This window comes from Otolemur garnettii, unplaced genomic scaffold, assembly GCF_000181295.1.
Source record: "Otolemur garnettii isolate 467f Iridium unplaced genomic scaffold, OtoGar3 scaffold00229, whole genome shotgun sequence".
Classification (NCBI taxonomy): Eukaryota; Metazoa; Chordata; class Mammalia; order Primates; family Galagidae; genus Otolemur; species Otolemur garnettii.
Genome location: NW_003852624.1, coordinates 2,033,581 through 2,049,674, shown reverse-complemented (window position 1 = coordinate 2,049,674; position 16,094 = coordinate 2,033,581). Strand labels below are relative to the sequence as shown.

The window sequence follows — 16,094 nt, the reverse complement described above, 5'->3', positions numbered from 1 at the left end:
GGCGACTAAATTAATAAGTTAGCACTCAACATACAAAGCTGCCATGACATCACCACTGAGAAAAATCTCACTGTCAAATTCTACACCACTGGTTCAAGTCCATCCATTTCCAAGTTCAGGTCATGGTTTTTGTAGTCATATGGTAGAACAGAAAATACTTAAAATTATTCCCCACCTTTAGTCTGCCACCGCATCCAACAGCAAGGCATTGGACTCCTTGCTAAAAACAAGGCTTTATAATTTTATGTTCTGCAATTCCAAAAACTACTTTTTAAAATCTGGAATTGCTTATTAAAATTACCCCCAATTAATTGTTCTCTTGGTGTTTTTCCATTTCCATAGTCAATGAAACATTATACCAAACTGGAAAAATATAAATTTCACATAAATCTGGGATCATTATCATTAACAGCTTTTACAATTCAATCTAGGTAAAAACAAATTGAAAATCTCAGTGACTGGTTCAAAAAATAGCAACAAAATATACACGTTAGCATAGCCAAGTTCAATCTCTACACTCCTGTGGTAAAAAGCGAGTTCTCTGTAAATAGGGGAAATGTTACTTGAAGGAAATGTTTTTCATTAAGACTTAACAGAAATGTTTTAGGAACTTGAAGTGGTGTTGGTGTTCTTGTTATTTGCATTCTGACATTCAGAGAGCATGATAATCGAATAATAAACTTAAGCAACATCCTAGCTCTTCAGTTTACTTTCTACCAGGGAAAATTCTGTCATTTAAATTATAAACATATTAAATTAGATTAAGTATAATCCTATATTAATATAAAACATTTTAAAGGAGAATATAATGCTATATAGTAATATATCAATACAATATAATTATTTTGATAAAACAATTTTAATATATCATATTAATATCAATATTTAATAATATGCATTAATATTAATATATAATTATGTATTACAATATTGTAATAATATATTGACAAATATATAACCATATAATTATATAGGAAAACTTCTGTAAGTTGACCACCCAGGGGACTGTAACAAACTGGTCAACATATGGAGGTGCTCAACTGTGGAGGTCCTATTGTATTTATTATTTAAGCAAATAATCATATATTTACACTGTTAACATATTACATCATCATAGCATAATTATATATTATAATATTAAGATATAATTTTACATTAATAAAGATGTTGACATAATTACTGCATAATATATTGTTCATAACATGTTAATATGTTAACATTATATATAATTGTACTAATTATAATTTCAATGCTTTAAGGTAATACAAACATCTTACATTTTACTCCAATCTTTACATAGGTCTTGAAATAGAAAATGGTTGTTCATAAATCAGTTTTGCCAGCTCCCTGTGCTAGAGATTAACTTATCTCTTATTAGCTTTAAAATACTGACCTGTCTAGGGCATTATTCTAAGAGAGAAGTCTATCTCCATTTGTAAACTTGTTTTTTAATCATGCATCTGGTCACAGTCCACCCTGCTATCTCTTCAGTTCAAGTCAACATCTTTTCTCATAAGGTGTTGTTAGGTTGTTCCTGCACCCAATTCTCTGAGTCTCTGAGATCAACTGGGTCTCCCAACAATTCAGTTCAATTCTATGGGGTTCTAAATGGGTTAAGAGCTGGGTCTCACAGGACAGCCCCACATAAGACAGAGATAGGAGCAAATGACACTCCCCGCTGCCAGCACTGCTGCCCTGCCAACTACAAACCAAGGCGTTCTCACAGCCTCTCTTCAAGTTAGATAACTCCCTAGGAGGGTTCACAGAACACAGGAAAGCACTTTACTTACTGGTCTATTATAGAGGATGTAATTCAGGGACAGTGAAATGGAAAAAATGCATTGAAGTGAGAGGTGGAGTTTCCAGGATGTTCCACGCCCTCCCACCACCTGGAGTCACCAGGCCAGAAGCTCTCTGAGCCACTAATTTAATCATTGACCATTGAGGATCAAACTCAAACTCAACATCCAGCCACCTTCCTCTCCCTGGAGGCCTGGAAGTCCTGCTGAAAGTTCCACCTCCCCAAATCATGTGGTTGATTCTCTGGTTATCAGCCCCCATACCAAAGGTTCTAGGGCCCATGATTAGTCTCCTTATTAGCAAAAGCTCAGGAAGAGTTGAAAGGGGCTTCTTATGAACAACAAAAGGCATTCCTATCACTCAGAAAATTCCAAGCATTTTAGAAACTCTGTGTTTTGGAAGCTGGGACAAAAAACCGGTTATGTTTTTGTATTATACCACACCCCTCACTGGTCTTCCTGCTTCCGTTTTTGCCATCTGAAGAGCAGTCAACATCGCATCATGCCTGTCTTCTGCTTAGATCTTTCAATGACTACCTGCCGAATTGAGAACCTGACCAAGACCTGTGGGGCCCTACACATTCTGGCTCCCTCTTATCTTGGTGACTTTACTTCCTCCTCCAGCTCCCCTTCCTCTGGCCCTCCAGGCTATGCTACATGTCTTCATCTGTATTCCTTGAACATACCAACATCTGTCCTACCCACGACTCTTGCCATTGCTGCACCCTCTGCCTTTAAGTTTCCACGTTCCCTTACACAGATGATTGCTTTTCATCTGTCTGGGTTCAGTTTAAATGTCACACCTCCTCAGGGGGTTCTTGAACCAGCCTCTTCTAAGTATTTCTCACTCCCTGCGCTGGCTTCATCATCTAACTCTATTATTTCAAGTGGGCTTCTTTTGTAGTATTTACTGTAATCTTTCTTGGTTTTTTAATGAAGTGATTGGTTGTTGGTTTCTTCAACCGAGTAAGAGATTCAGGAGGGAGTCTACCTATTTTGTATTCCCAGTCAGGCTGAATTAGAGAATAAAGAAACAAACAAAAATTGAAAGCGAGGGGCGAGGGACCATTAAAATGCAACATCTAGAATAATACAATGTTCATATAAAATCTCTGTCATATTTTCACTCCTTTCTCAAAATAGGATCAACTAGCACTGTCTATGAATTATAAGCCTTTTGCCTAAATATTCATTTCACTTTCTACATTTTGACTTCTCCCTCTTCCTTCTATTAGTCACCAAGGTCTGTCAATCCTTACATCTAGTTATTTCAGCATTTTGTTTTCCTCTCCTCTTTTACCACCAATTCCAGTCCACCCAGTTAATGCTCACATCCCTCTCCCCTGCTCACTGCTGGCCTCCCAATTGCTCACCCTGCTAACCTGTTCGTTTTCATTTATCCTCTTCCTGACAAGTGCATCTTCTAATAGCACTTTTGAGCTTTTACTTCACTGTCCAGAAAAAGTCCATGTCCTACCTTCCTCTGATAGGTCCTCAAAAATGGAATTATATTCAATTGCATTCTTTCCATCTAAAGGAGTCCATAATATTTATCACTACTCCTTTAAACAATTCCTCTCGTCTACCCAAACACTTATCTTTCCATCCCTCAAATAAATGAAGTTCAGTATTTTTGCTTAGTCATGACACAGACTGGACCGCTTCCCCCCACCAAAACAAACAAACAAACAAACATTTCCTTGAAAGCAGAGGTCAAATCTGACTTTCTGCCTTAAGACTTTCCTCTCTGACATATACCCTTGCAACACAACAAATAAGTAAGTGAGGTGAAGGCTGTGTTAACCAGTTTGATGTAAGCATTCCAAATTGTATATAAAATCAGCACATTGTACCCCATAAATGCATTAATGTACACAGTTATGAGTTAATAAAAAAACAAAAAACAAAAAGAATTTCTGGGGAAAAAAAGACTTTCCTCTCTGTTACAGAGTACTCATTCTTTTTTCTCAAATCTTACAGCTTTTAAACTACATTCAATTATACAAGACCTGTTTTTGTTATTCTTCAGTTATTGCATAGATGTCAATTTTATCTCCCAAATGAGATTGCAAGCAGGGACCTTAGCTCCTTTATGCTGGCCATGGCAGAGTAGCACAGATCCAGCAGGAAGCACGTATGTTGACTAATTGATTTAAATGATCTTGAGGATGAACTACTCCAAATGCAAACAACCATTCTAGACAAAGGGCAGCGCCCAACCAGACTGTCTCTTACCCTCCAACCCCACCCCATTCCTTTCCATATCTGCTCCTAATGCCTGGAATAGTCCCTTTCTAAATTTATTCACCTGACAAATTCCTAATACTTTCCAGTCTCAAATGGGACAACATCTACCAAGGAAATGGACTATTCCTTGTCTCTTCCTACCCTAATATCTATGTAATGTGCTGTTCCTATACATCGCCTTAAATGTTCTTAACTCATAGCCCCTGGCCCACTACACTGTCTGTATTAATATGTAGGATCTCCACTGTTCTTCCAGACTTAGGGTTAAGGAATGTATCTTTTATCTTCATAGCAACAGAGCAATAGTGTTTTATTATTTATTGACTAAATAAATGAACAAATAAACAAGCTGGTATGAAATCTGAAATCTGAATTGAAAGAGCTAAGAATTTAGTATCACAGGTATCAATTGGTGTTTTATAATTCGCAATTAGTCATAGTTCATACCACTTAGAATGCCTATCTGTTGTTAATTCTAAAATAAGTGTTATGCACTCCCAGTACCTCCTGCTGGATCTGCATGGAGTGTACAGAAAAGACCCAAACAGATTAAAATCTAACTTCATAGAACTCACATCTTCCTAGGAGAGATAGGCAAGGGACGATGGCTTTTGCTCTGATTGAGTTGAAAACCATAGAAGAGTTTAGAGGGAAAGTTTTCTGCAATGATGCAGACATGAGATAACCCTACTTTGGACCCAAACAGTGGCAACTTGAATGCTGACAATAGTTAAAGCATGGAAGTACTTTAAAAGAAGAGCCAACAGAACTGGTGGATGGAATGGGAAGGGATATGAGAGAAAAAGAATAAATAGCCAAGGATGGATTAATCTGTGCCACTATTGAATGGAATTTGTGAAAGGTTTGTAAAACCTTGGAATTTTGGAAAGTGTAGGTATATGAAGTGATATTCTAAAATTATTCTTAAATTTTCATATTTCATTTTGTATAGCTAAATTTTTCTCTTGGGCATATGTCCTATGAATAACAAGGATCACGTTTTCCTCTTATAAAAACTGAAGGGACAATGTGGCCAGCCCAATTCCATAAAGCACTGCCTGTACCAGGCACCCTATAAAAGGCACTGAGATTTATTTTCCAAAACTCTCCCAAGTTCTAATGTGATCTTAAAATGACTTTTAAATGTATCTAATACAAAAGGCTACAATTTCTATGATTGTGAAAAAATTCTGCAAAATTCATACAATTTTATCATTAGTAATATTAATAATCATATTTTGGATATGAGGAAATGATTTGGATGCCAAATGGACACTTATGAAAGAGGCCAAAGTTTTTACACTGCCCTAGATCATAAGACCACCTTCTCCCAAGGTCAGCATGTAAAAGGAGAAACAGCCTCAACTCCCTCCCCCTTTAGCTGTAAAAGTTACTTAAAGATCTGAGTAGTTAGTCAATCCCATCACAGTGCTCCCCTGGCTCCAACACTGTGAAGGTCATCACGACCCTGGGTTGAAGGAAAAAAAAAAAAAACACCATATATACAGCTTGGGAAAGTAACAAACACTGAGTCCTTCCACTAGAGATTATAGCACTAGATGATGTATATGTAGCTAAAGATAGTAACTGGGGGAGGGTGTAAGGACTCTGCAAAACTCTCAGAGTAAGGTAAGCTTCTGAATGATCCACCCATCTTCCTGAGATTCTGAATCTTGGTAAATAAAGGATGACTTTAACCCACACGAGGGTTTGGCTCATATTCCTGGTTCCAGTACCCCAGTTATAACAGGACATGTTCTTGACCTGGGGAGTAAAAGATCATATAGGAAAAGGCCCCCACATGGATGACCCAGACTGACTTAAGCCACATAAGACTAAAGCCTGAGACAGAACAGTAGGAGATGTGGGCTGTCGGGCAGCAACCTAAACAACCTAAATAATCAGCTACTGGGCTTAATGGCTGTAATTTGGGGTGAGGCTGGTAATAATGGCTTATTTTTTTTTTTCATGTGTTGAAGTATAGGTCTGCAAAACTGACTGGATTTGGGGATTCAACAACTGAGACTGTTTATAAACATACAATGCAAGAGTAAGTCTGTATAATGACTGAGTCTCTTGCAAAATAATTTAGTGGTGGTCATAATGAGTTATAACTTGGACTTTTGAGTTTTCACTGGGCAGAAACAAACCATTCTCACTCAGTCTGTGAGCTTTTTTTTCTTCCAGACTCTAAGTAGTTTACATAATAAATAGTTATTTCCATAGTAGAAATGGCCAAGATGTCTAAGCCCCAAACTTAACCTGTTATTATGGTCAGAAATCAAGGTTGCCATTCTTCCAGATTTTCACAGCCACATAACTTTTGACCTAGCTGATGGAAACGTAAGAATAAACAGTTTCTTGACCTCTTAACAAAGGCCAAAATCAACATGCTAAGGTACTGACTTCACTGGCAAGTGATCCAGCACAAACAGGCACTACAGCAAATTTATATAATGATAGAAGGCTACAAATTTCTGAAAAGGGAAAATTTTAAGTGAGCGTTCATCCATAAATTTTCCACATTCTTCTATTTAAAACTTTGATATAAAATACTGACATGATACCTTCATACACGTCCTAATTTGTCAATAACATCAAAAAATAAAATTGAAACCTTATGGATCTTAATTCATTCCATAACCTGGATCAGCCCCATGAGAGGAGAGCTCATCATTCTTTTTGCAATCTTCCTAATTCAGTGTTAATATTTTGTACATCTGTGCTATTGGTAAAAGATAACGTAGGTAGAAGAAGCCCTGATGTAATCATAAGAGGTGAACATCTAACAGGCACAATCTGTTAAAATGGAGAGTTAAAATTTACAAATTGAAAAAAGCAACATTGAATAAGAACTTCGTGAAAAGAACATTAAATAGTATTCAAATCGTTTTCTACCGCACTAACGAATCAAAGATGCAGCAAAATAACACTACTCCCCCAAAGGAATCATCATTTCAAGCTATTTCTTAATGTTACTACTATTAAATACCTGAGCTAAACTTCTCCTAAGTTTTATATACTCAGGGTGTCCCAAAGTACATATATGTATATATATCCATCGGGAAAAGGGAAATTGTAGCTAAATGTACCTTCATTGACAAAATAAAGTACAAAACAATGTACTTTTATTTACAAAATATTTCTCTACACATTGATAGATAAATATCAAAATATTTAAAACACAACATATGAATCTGTAAATTTTCTATGGGTGGTGACCTTTGGGACACCCTATCCTTTAAACTTAATATTCTGAAACAACCTGATTCATTTTCTTCATTCCTTTGTTGAAACCCTTAAACCCTCTTTTCAAAGTCAATTTACTATAATCTACTTTTCTACCTTAAGTGGACCATTTGACCAAGTATAAAAAAAATTCATACAAAACGGATTTTAGCTCACAAATTACACCAAAATAAAAAAACAAAGTAAGTTGTCTCCTACCTATGGTTGTTATAACAGTGCCAGCAAAGAAGAAGGAACTTCCCAAATCCCAGTGACTGATTTGATTGGAGGTGTTTCCTAAAGGGATAATCCCTGCATTTATTGCTGCCACTATTTGCTGCAAGTTTAAAAAGAAATGTATCAGTACATAGGATCACAGGAAGGCATCAAACAGCATACATTCCACCCCACATAGGACTAATTAGACAAAGAAAATCAATTCGAAAGTCTTGTTCGTTCATTTCAAATGTATAATATAGGTTAAAACTTATACTGAAAAATTTAATAACAGTTAAATTATAAGAAACTTACATGTGATATCAAGCGAATGGATCTGCAGGAAGCCTAATATATTTATATTGTACCAATCGGCACTCACATTGTCATTCACCAACATATTTAGTGACCTGATTGAATTAACAACTAAATATAATCATGTTCTCTTAATAAGCACCACAGATTGCAAACTATAGTTTAAATAAGATACAGCAGCTTCATGAGAAACAAAATGTTTGCAAAGCAGTGCTCAGTTGTCTGTTAATCATATGCACAAAGCCTGGGTTCTCTATAACTGTAGAGAGCAGGTATCAGTAAAAAGCCCAACAATACAAGCTAAGATGGAAAGGAAAAGGCAACAGCAATTCACTGTCAAGCTTATGTCAGTGCAGTTAGATCGAGGGTCTTATAATTTCTACAGATTTTTACAAATTGTGTGGTAACGAGGATCATCAAAGCTCTGTAGGTAACAGTCAACAGTACCGTGTCAACTAGTGTACTGTAGAGACCACCAGCATCTGAATGCTGCTTTGAGTAGTACTAAGTAAGAGACAGAAAAATGACATTATAATCCTTCTTCAATCATCCGATATGGAAGATGGGGGGTTGGAGAAGGAGAAGCACAACAGGTAAAAGAATATGTTAGGGAAAAAATGTATAATAGAAGAGAGAAAGATGACAGAAGATGTTTCTATTGGAAACAGAGTTTCAGAATCCTTTATTCCTTAATTTGCAGATTTAAAATTGGAAAGAAGGTTATTTGATAGTAAGGGAATTATTAAAGGTCAAGAGAATAAAAGTGACTTGTTTAAAATTAGATAGTTCACTTGCAAACTGTCAATAAGTACACTTGTCAAAGGGAAGTACTGCCCAAGGAAGTGAACTGGCAGATGAAAAAGAACAGGTAACTCAGAGCTGAAGTAGAATATAAAGGCTCCTTTTAACACTATGATAATTTGATTGGTTTGTCTTAATTTATAAATTAAAACGTCAATCGTTACGTGTAAAGTCGATTAAACTGCATTGCTTTCATTTATAGTCACTGTAAAAAAAATTAGGAAAGATAGAAAGGCATCACACAAAAGACACAAACTGTAACTCCAGAACTCAGAGTAGCACTGTTCACGGACTGAGACATCTCCTTCTGGTAGCTTGATAGAGTTTTTACGTAGATAGACTTTGAAAGAGATGAACTGCTGCATTCTCTGTTCTTATTTAATATTATCCCACATGCTGTTTTTTCCTGTCATTACCATATTAATCACTCCCCAATACGTAGGTGTTGATGTTGTTCTAAAATGTGAATTAATATAAAACACGCTGTTGTGAACATATTTACATATAAACATCTTCACATTTCTGAATATCTCTCCAGAATAGATTGCTAGGAATTAATCTGCCTTATTAAAGATTATGAATATTTTCAAGCATTTGATGTATAGTAACGAATAATTATTTAAGAAGGTGGTCTGAATTTACAGCTTTCCCCAAACACTTTACAAACACTTAGCAATAGCTCCAATGACATTGAACTTTACTGAACTGACGAGAATTGCTTCCACTTAGCCTGTTACTGTGAACAATATGAACCCCAATGCTTCCTTTATCCCCTAAGCTTAAACATGCTCTTATGCACACATATGCACAGCACACAGTAACGCTAGCTTTGAGAAAGCTGATTCATTCTATTTATCTGACTCTCTTTTTAACTTTAATACCATAGAAGGCGAGCCTCCCTTAGTCTCCTTTGAAATAACGTTTTCTTCAGTGATTGCCATTCTTTACACGTCAACTTAAGAACTTAGTTAAATTTTATAGAAATTTTTATAGATTTAACAGGTTAAATATATTTGAACATATTGAAACCTGTAAATTAGGGATAAGAAACATGATCATAAAAGTCAAAATTTCTACCATGGAACGTGGTATGAACCTCTATTTATTTAATGTTAGCATATGTTCCATAGAGATGTATATGGTTATTCATAACCATTTCACTTTCGTCTGCTTTAAATTATAAGGTATTTTTGCTGTCGGATACACAAATATAGATTGCTCATCTTCTGTTATCAGCAATTTTTACTTTTTTTATCACATTTATAGCTTCAAAAATTAATGAAGACATCAACCACCTTTTGTTTTTGTAGGTTTTAACTACTGATATTCCCTGCATTTGAATTTCTATTGTTTTAAATCTTTAATTCACATAAAAGAAAAACAAGAAACTCATATATGTTAAAATAAGTAAGCTATTTTTATAATAAATAATGATGCTTTCTGAAAACAAACAGAATACATAGTGAGAAGAGAAGCAGTTTTGTAATTTTATAAATCTCTTAAGCTTAATAGAAAACTGCCATATTTTAAAATACAGGGTATGAGAGGCCGAGGCAGGTAGAATGTCTAAGCTCACAGGTTTGAGACCAGCCTGAGCAAGGGCAAGAATCCGTCTCTTAAAAAATAGCCAGGTCTGGCTCCGCGCCCATAGCTCAACCGGCCAAGGCGCCCGCCATGTACACCTAAAGTGGTAGGTTCGAATTCCCTGCCCAGACCCGCCAAACAACGACGGCTGCAACCAAAAAATAGCCGGGCATTGCGGCAGGCTCTTGTGGTCCCAGCTACTTGGGAGGCTGAGGCAGGAGACTCGCTTGAGCCCAGGAGTTGGAGGTTGCTGTGAGCTGTGATGCCACAGCACTCTACTCAGGGGGACAGCTTGAGGCTCTGTCTCAAAAAAAAAAAAAAAATAGCCAGGTGTTATGGAGGGTGCCTGTAGTTCCAGCTACTTGGGAAGCTGAGGCAAGAGAATCACTTGACCCCAAGAGTTTGAGGTTGCTGTGAGATGTGACCCTTGGGCATCTACTGAGGGCCACAAAATGAGGCTGTGTTTCAAAAAATAAACAAATAAATAAAAATTAAAAAATATAGAGTAGACATAAAGTTCATGTGCAGTTTATTATATTAAACTGTTTTACACACGAACTTTTATCCACCCTGTATGCTTCTGCTTATTATCTGTTGGGATATCACATCACAGAGCCTCTGGAAAACTCCATTGTACAATAATAAAATAATAGCAGTGGAAAAGATAAAAATATCTTTGTAGTGTTAATAAAATAGCTTTGATCTTAACAAACCTCTGAGGGGGTCTCGAGTGAGAATCACTGCTCTATACTAAACGAAATATTTTGTTTGACTTTGTATTCTACCTGAAAAACCAAAGTAAGTTAGTTTCTCACTTATGAATAATGGCATTTTTTTACCATCTTTCAAAAATCTGTGCTTTGTTACTTTTCATCTCTCATTGCACTGGTCAAGATTTTCCAAAGCAATGTTAAATAAAAATAAGAAGAGCAGACTCTTTATTTTTGTCATATAAAATCCCCAATTGTTTGAATGTTCTATCATTAAATATATAAGTGTTGGCAAGAAAATGGCACTTAAATACATTTTAAGAATAAGCAAATAAGGACAGGTAAATAAAACTTTAGAAAACTAAAAATGTCTTTGGAAAATATTTTAAGATAGCAATAAATATGCAAGGTGATTTTATTTTAGAATAAATCAAATAAAAAGCTATCTGTTCATATACTCTAGTAAATTCATAATGTATATAGCTAAAAAAAAAAAAAAATTCAAGGCTGCCTAAGATGATCTTACTGTTTATCTAGTCACTCTGAGGGAACAGCCTCACAGTAAATAACCAGGGGGGCACACTGATCTCTGTGCACACAGACATGGCAGGCACAGCGTAGGACCTCTAGGTTTGTGACTGCCAGGAAAAACCAAGGTTCTAGTAAAAATCATGGAAGAGGAATTTAGAAAAATTATAATTATCTCCAAAGTAAACGTCTATATTTTTCAGTTTTTTATGGTGCTAGGCAATGGGGAAGCAACAACAAAATAAAAATATAGACAATATATTTTGTAGACAATATAAATATGACCTCGTTATACATGAGAAAAGATAGGCAAGCCTTCATACTCTATCTACTCCATTAAGTAAAATTAATTATTTCTTTGACAAGAGAAAGCTATTTCCTCCAACAATTGATTGACTGCAGCCTTCATGGCCAGCACCATGACTTTCGCTTATTCTTTTTCTTGTCAATGATGAGGTGCAATTTCACCCAAGCACTGGGATAAGGTCTACAAATTATTTAAATTCAAAAGAAGCAAATGTGAACCTATAATCAAAATGGTTGTGTCTGGCAATGTGTGGGTTGTAAACACTTATCACAGAGCTATGGTTACTGAAATAAGGCTTGAGATAGTGCTGAGAGTATGTCAAATCATTAAGAGAGGTCTTTGCTGTAGCATATTCTCGTAACTCTATTTTATGTTTTTGTATGAGGTCTCTTGGTCAACATCCACAGGAAATTGGATGTCCTTTCCAACTCACTGACATAGAGCTAAGAATTTCTGCAATTTCAACCTCAGTTCAGGTCATCAGAGAACTTAGCAAATGCCTTCATAAGAACTGTTTCAAGATGTACCATAGTATGTGGCTAAAGGAAAATGATCATTTAATAGATAAAAAAATTTACTTTTCTATTCAAAGCAACTTCTGTGGACAATCAAGTCATGTCAACAACTTATGAATAAGTTGGATTATTTAGGCTAAGATGAAAGAATGTAAGATCCTATGTACTTTATCCTAATACAGGGTGCCCATAAAGTTTGTGTGCACTTTATAGTTATAATTATTTAATAGTTCCATATGTAATTGCATGTGAACTTCATGGCCACCCTATATACGATTACCTGAAGTGTTCACTAGGAAAGGCCTTCCAAACTTAATACAATAGAGATAGCTAAAGATAATCTTGACTGGATTCATATTTAATTTTGTTCTTTTGTTTATAGATAGCCGTAAGATGTACACTAAGGAAAAGAAGTTGAATACATGATTTTGGTTTAAAGTATAGGATTAAATTCAAGAAAGAGAGCTCTAAAACACTTATACAGATGATAAAGATAATTACTCATAAAGTCAATTATAGAAAATCTTGGTTTCCAAGACAGTGATGGCTTTTAGAATCAAAGTTCACAGCATTCTACTGTGAATTTGTGCATTTTTGAGTTCTAAAAAGTTGATACCTCCACACATCTGGTATTTGGGAACTTTCCTCAGCTTTCACACCAAACGTTGATGAGACACAGTCGTCTGTAATTATGTGGGACTAGTACAGGCTTGGAATTCAAGTCAATGGCTGATAATCATGAAAATATTCATGAGTACAATACCAAGAGACAACTTTCCATGTGCTATAAAGTACGAAAATGGCTATTTTTTTCACGAACGAAAAAGATACTAGAAATTGAGCAACCTCAGGAAACTCTGAAGAATGTGTTGTTTTCATGGTAGGTTACATTGTGAATCTTAAAATACAAGTGACACCAGATGTTCTGATTTCACCCTTTTTCCTATACTCAGATGTTCATGTTCATCAAAAAAATATAGAGTCTTATGAATGCTTTCTACAAATTCATCCTTCTCGGCTAATATCACAATAGAATTTCATTAAAATATGCTGCCAGACTTATAATCCTAAAAGTAGAATGACATTAATAACTTGAACACTTTCAGGTGTTAGAACATGTTTAGGTGATGGAAAAGTTTCTGAACTTCACATCTAACGTGTTCACACCTAACTGGGTTATACCAACAATATATGTACAACTGGTTCAATGATAACTTCTGGATATTTAAGATTGTTCTCATTTTTTCTTCTAAAAAAAGACACTGCTTCCAATAAATTGGTACCATGGCCACTCTAGTTTTAGTTATACTGGTATGGGTATAATTACACAATTCCTTCAAGAGTAACATAAGTGTTCTTTTGCCAACTTTCTGTTAGGTGCAATTATAGATCTTTATCTGCCACTATTTCCTTGTGAGAGAACCAGTTCCACTCTGACAGGAAGCTACTCTTTGGAGAAAGAATCAAAGAACACATTCACAACACTCCATCTGATTACTTCAACCATGTAAGAAAGATTATTCTGAAAAACGTAAAGAATGCATGATAACAAAAGCAAAATAATGCATGATGCTCTCATTGCCAGAAGACCTTCTGGGAAGATACTGCTAGGTATCATTGCGATTTATGGTTACACCGTGAAAGTAATCATCACCCATCAATAAGAACTGGTCATGTATGAGTCCTGTTGCCAAAGGCTGCAGGATCCCCACACATCTCATTCTTGACCTCTGGCTGTGAGCCAGCACTATGATTACCTAATTCCAGATGGCGCAAACTGCTTTGAAAGGTCCTCTGATAAAACCAGACAGGATCTCAAATGGCCCTTTCTCTTATAAATTCAGAATTCACATACAGCATGGGTGGAGCCTCGGCAACCTTGAGTGCCCTGTTTGAATCAGCGAAGAACCACAGTGGATCATCCTTCTCCTAGTTTTTTTTCTTTTTTTTTTAAATTTAGTAGCCATGTAGGTCTGGAATGTTATTTATGGATAGCATTTACACAAGAAGCTCCTCCTCTGATGTCAGTGACATGTAGCCATCTTAATCATATCTATATCACATTCGGTTCTGACAGCTTTCTTTAAATACCACACCATCCCATGACACCACTGCTGGGAGGAAGCCCCAGAACCGGACCCATCTTCTTCACCTTTTTGTCCTTTGATGATACTCCAAACACTAAAGGCCTGCCACTGGCTTGTTTGCATGAGATTATGTTTCTGTTAGAATATGATTTCAGACCATCAATAATTCACCAAGGGAGCAAACAGCGTTTTGAGAACCACATTACATTAGCACATTGGCCCTCATGAATATTCCAGGAGAAGCTTTCCGCTAATGGCAACAGGAGGTTGAACCACATAAAACTGCTAATATTGGAGCATTTTTGCCTTACAAAATGACGATTTAATATCAGCACGCAAAAGAATAGTATTTATGTCTCAATGAATGGTGTGTAGTAACCTCCTAAGTTTCATCACAGTGTGATTTTTATTCCTGCATAATTAAAGGTAATTCCTATGAGCAGGTAACGGTTCACAGCAAATCACTTTGTTAGGAACTTTTTACATTTCTACAGTGAAGGATAACTACACAGTACAGTTAAACCCTATCTTACTGAAAATGTTATTCTGAGAAAATACAGACTTACTATTGAATCCCTGTTGGAAACTCAAGCTGTGTTCAACTTTTGCCTGTAGTTGAGAAATCCAGAGGAAATATCGAATATTTAAGATGATGAGACTTTGTGTCTGTAAATAAGTATGTACGTGATTTTATATCAACTATTCCAGACTAACATAAGTTCTAGTCTCTCCTTAGATAAATGAACTTGTGGCTTATTTCATGAAATTTGTTTTTTTTCAGAAATTCTCTATTTACATGGAAATGGCACTTATTTTTGCCTTTTGTCTGGAAAAAATAGAGGCATCTGCATAAATTCCAAAATGAAACAGAAATGGCAAACTTACATCCCACAATGAAATGAACTGTTATAAGGATAGACAAATACATCAATAATCTTTGCCTTTTATTAAAAAAAAATGTATTTCTTATTTCATGTGGAGAAAAAAGATGGAAGAGGACTTTCATCTATTTTATACAAAGCACAGGTGATCAAATCAGACTATATTTAGACACTTGTGAAGAAGGATATTTTCAAGGTTTCCCCACGGTATATTCTGTAAGAAAGGTAATGTTCAATAATATTTTTAATCTACTGTTTATTTGGGGAAAACACTGAGTGAAAATACATTTCATGTTTTCTTAAAAAGGCTTTCAAAACCCTTGATTGTGTTTCTAAGTAAGGTACTACCCTAGTCTAACCACACATTAACTAGAAACGTCTTATAACAAAGCGTCCTTTTTTTAAAAAGCAAAACTAATTCTTGTCACTTGAAAAGAATAGTATTTCCTACAGAAAGCAGTGTCTGCACACCAGACTTCAGAAATCACGTCTAAAAGTAAACATCTCACGCACCTTCTCTGTCTCTCCTTCTATTTAGGGGTTATGCAATTGCATGTCAAAGCTATTTTTATACGGACTAATGAAGTGTACGGCTTTTCTCCTGCTCTTTTGAAAGTGTAAATTTATTTTCTATTAGTAGAAACAAAAGCTTGAAATCCAAAGCAGAGAGCAGCAGAGTTAGAGGCGAATATCCTTAAAAAGCCAGACAGCCAGAGGCAAAATCGTTGGGTATTAGAGTTATTTTTCCTCACTGTACCCACTTCGGGAGATGTTTTTTAATCATAAAAGTAATATGCATATTATTAGAAATTTGTAAAAATGTCAAAGAAAAATATCACTCACAGTCTCTAAAACAGTTTTCTGCAGCATGCATAG

At 35.7% G+C, this 16,094-nt stretch overlaps 1 protein-coding gene across 1 annotated transcript in view; it reads right to left on the bottom strand.

Moving 5' to 3' along the window:
* Positions 1 to 7,451: 7,451 nt before the first annotated feature.
* The window catches only part of LOC100953948 (potassium channel subfamily K member 2), a gene marked incomplete at its 3' end in the record, with an annotated part of 39,535 nt that continues 30,892 nt past the window's right edge, over positions 7,452 to 16,094 (bottom strand). The window contains exon 3 of the mRNA XM_012812875.1: positions 7,452 to 7,611. Within this exon, the coding sequence (XP_012668329.1) occupies positions 7,452 to 7,611 (160 nt within the window). The remainder of the gene's footprint in view (positions 7,612 to 16,094) is intronic.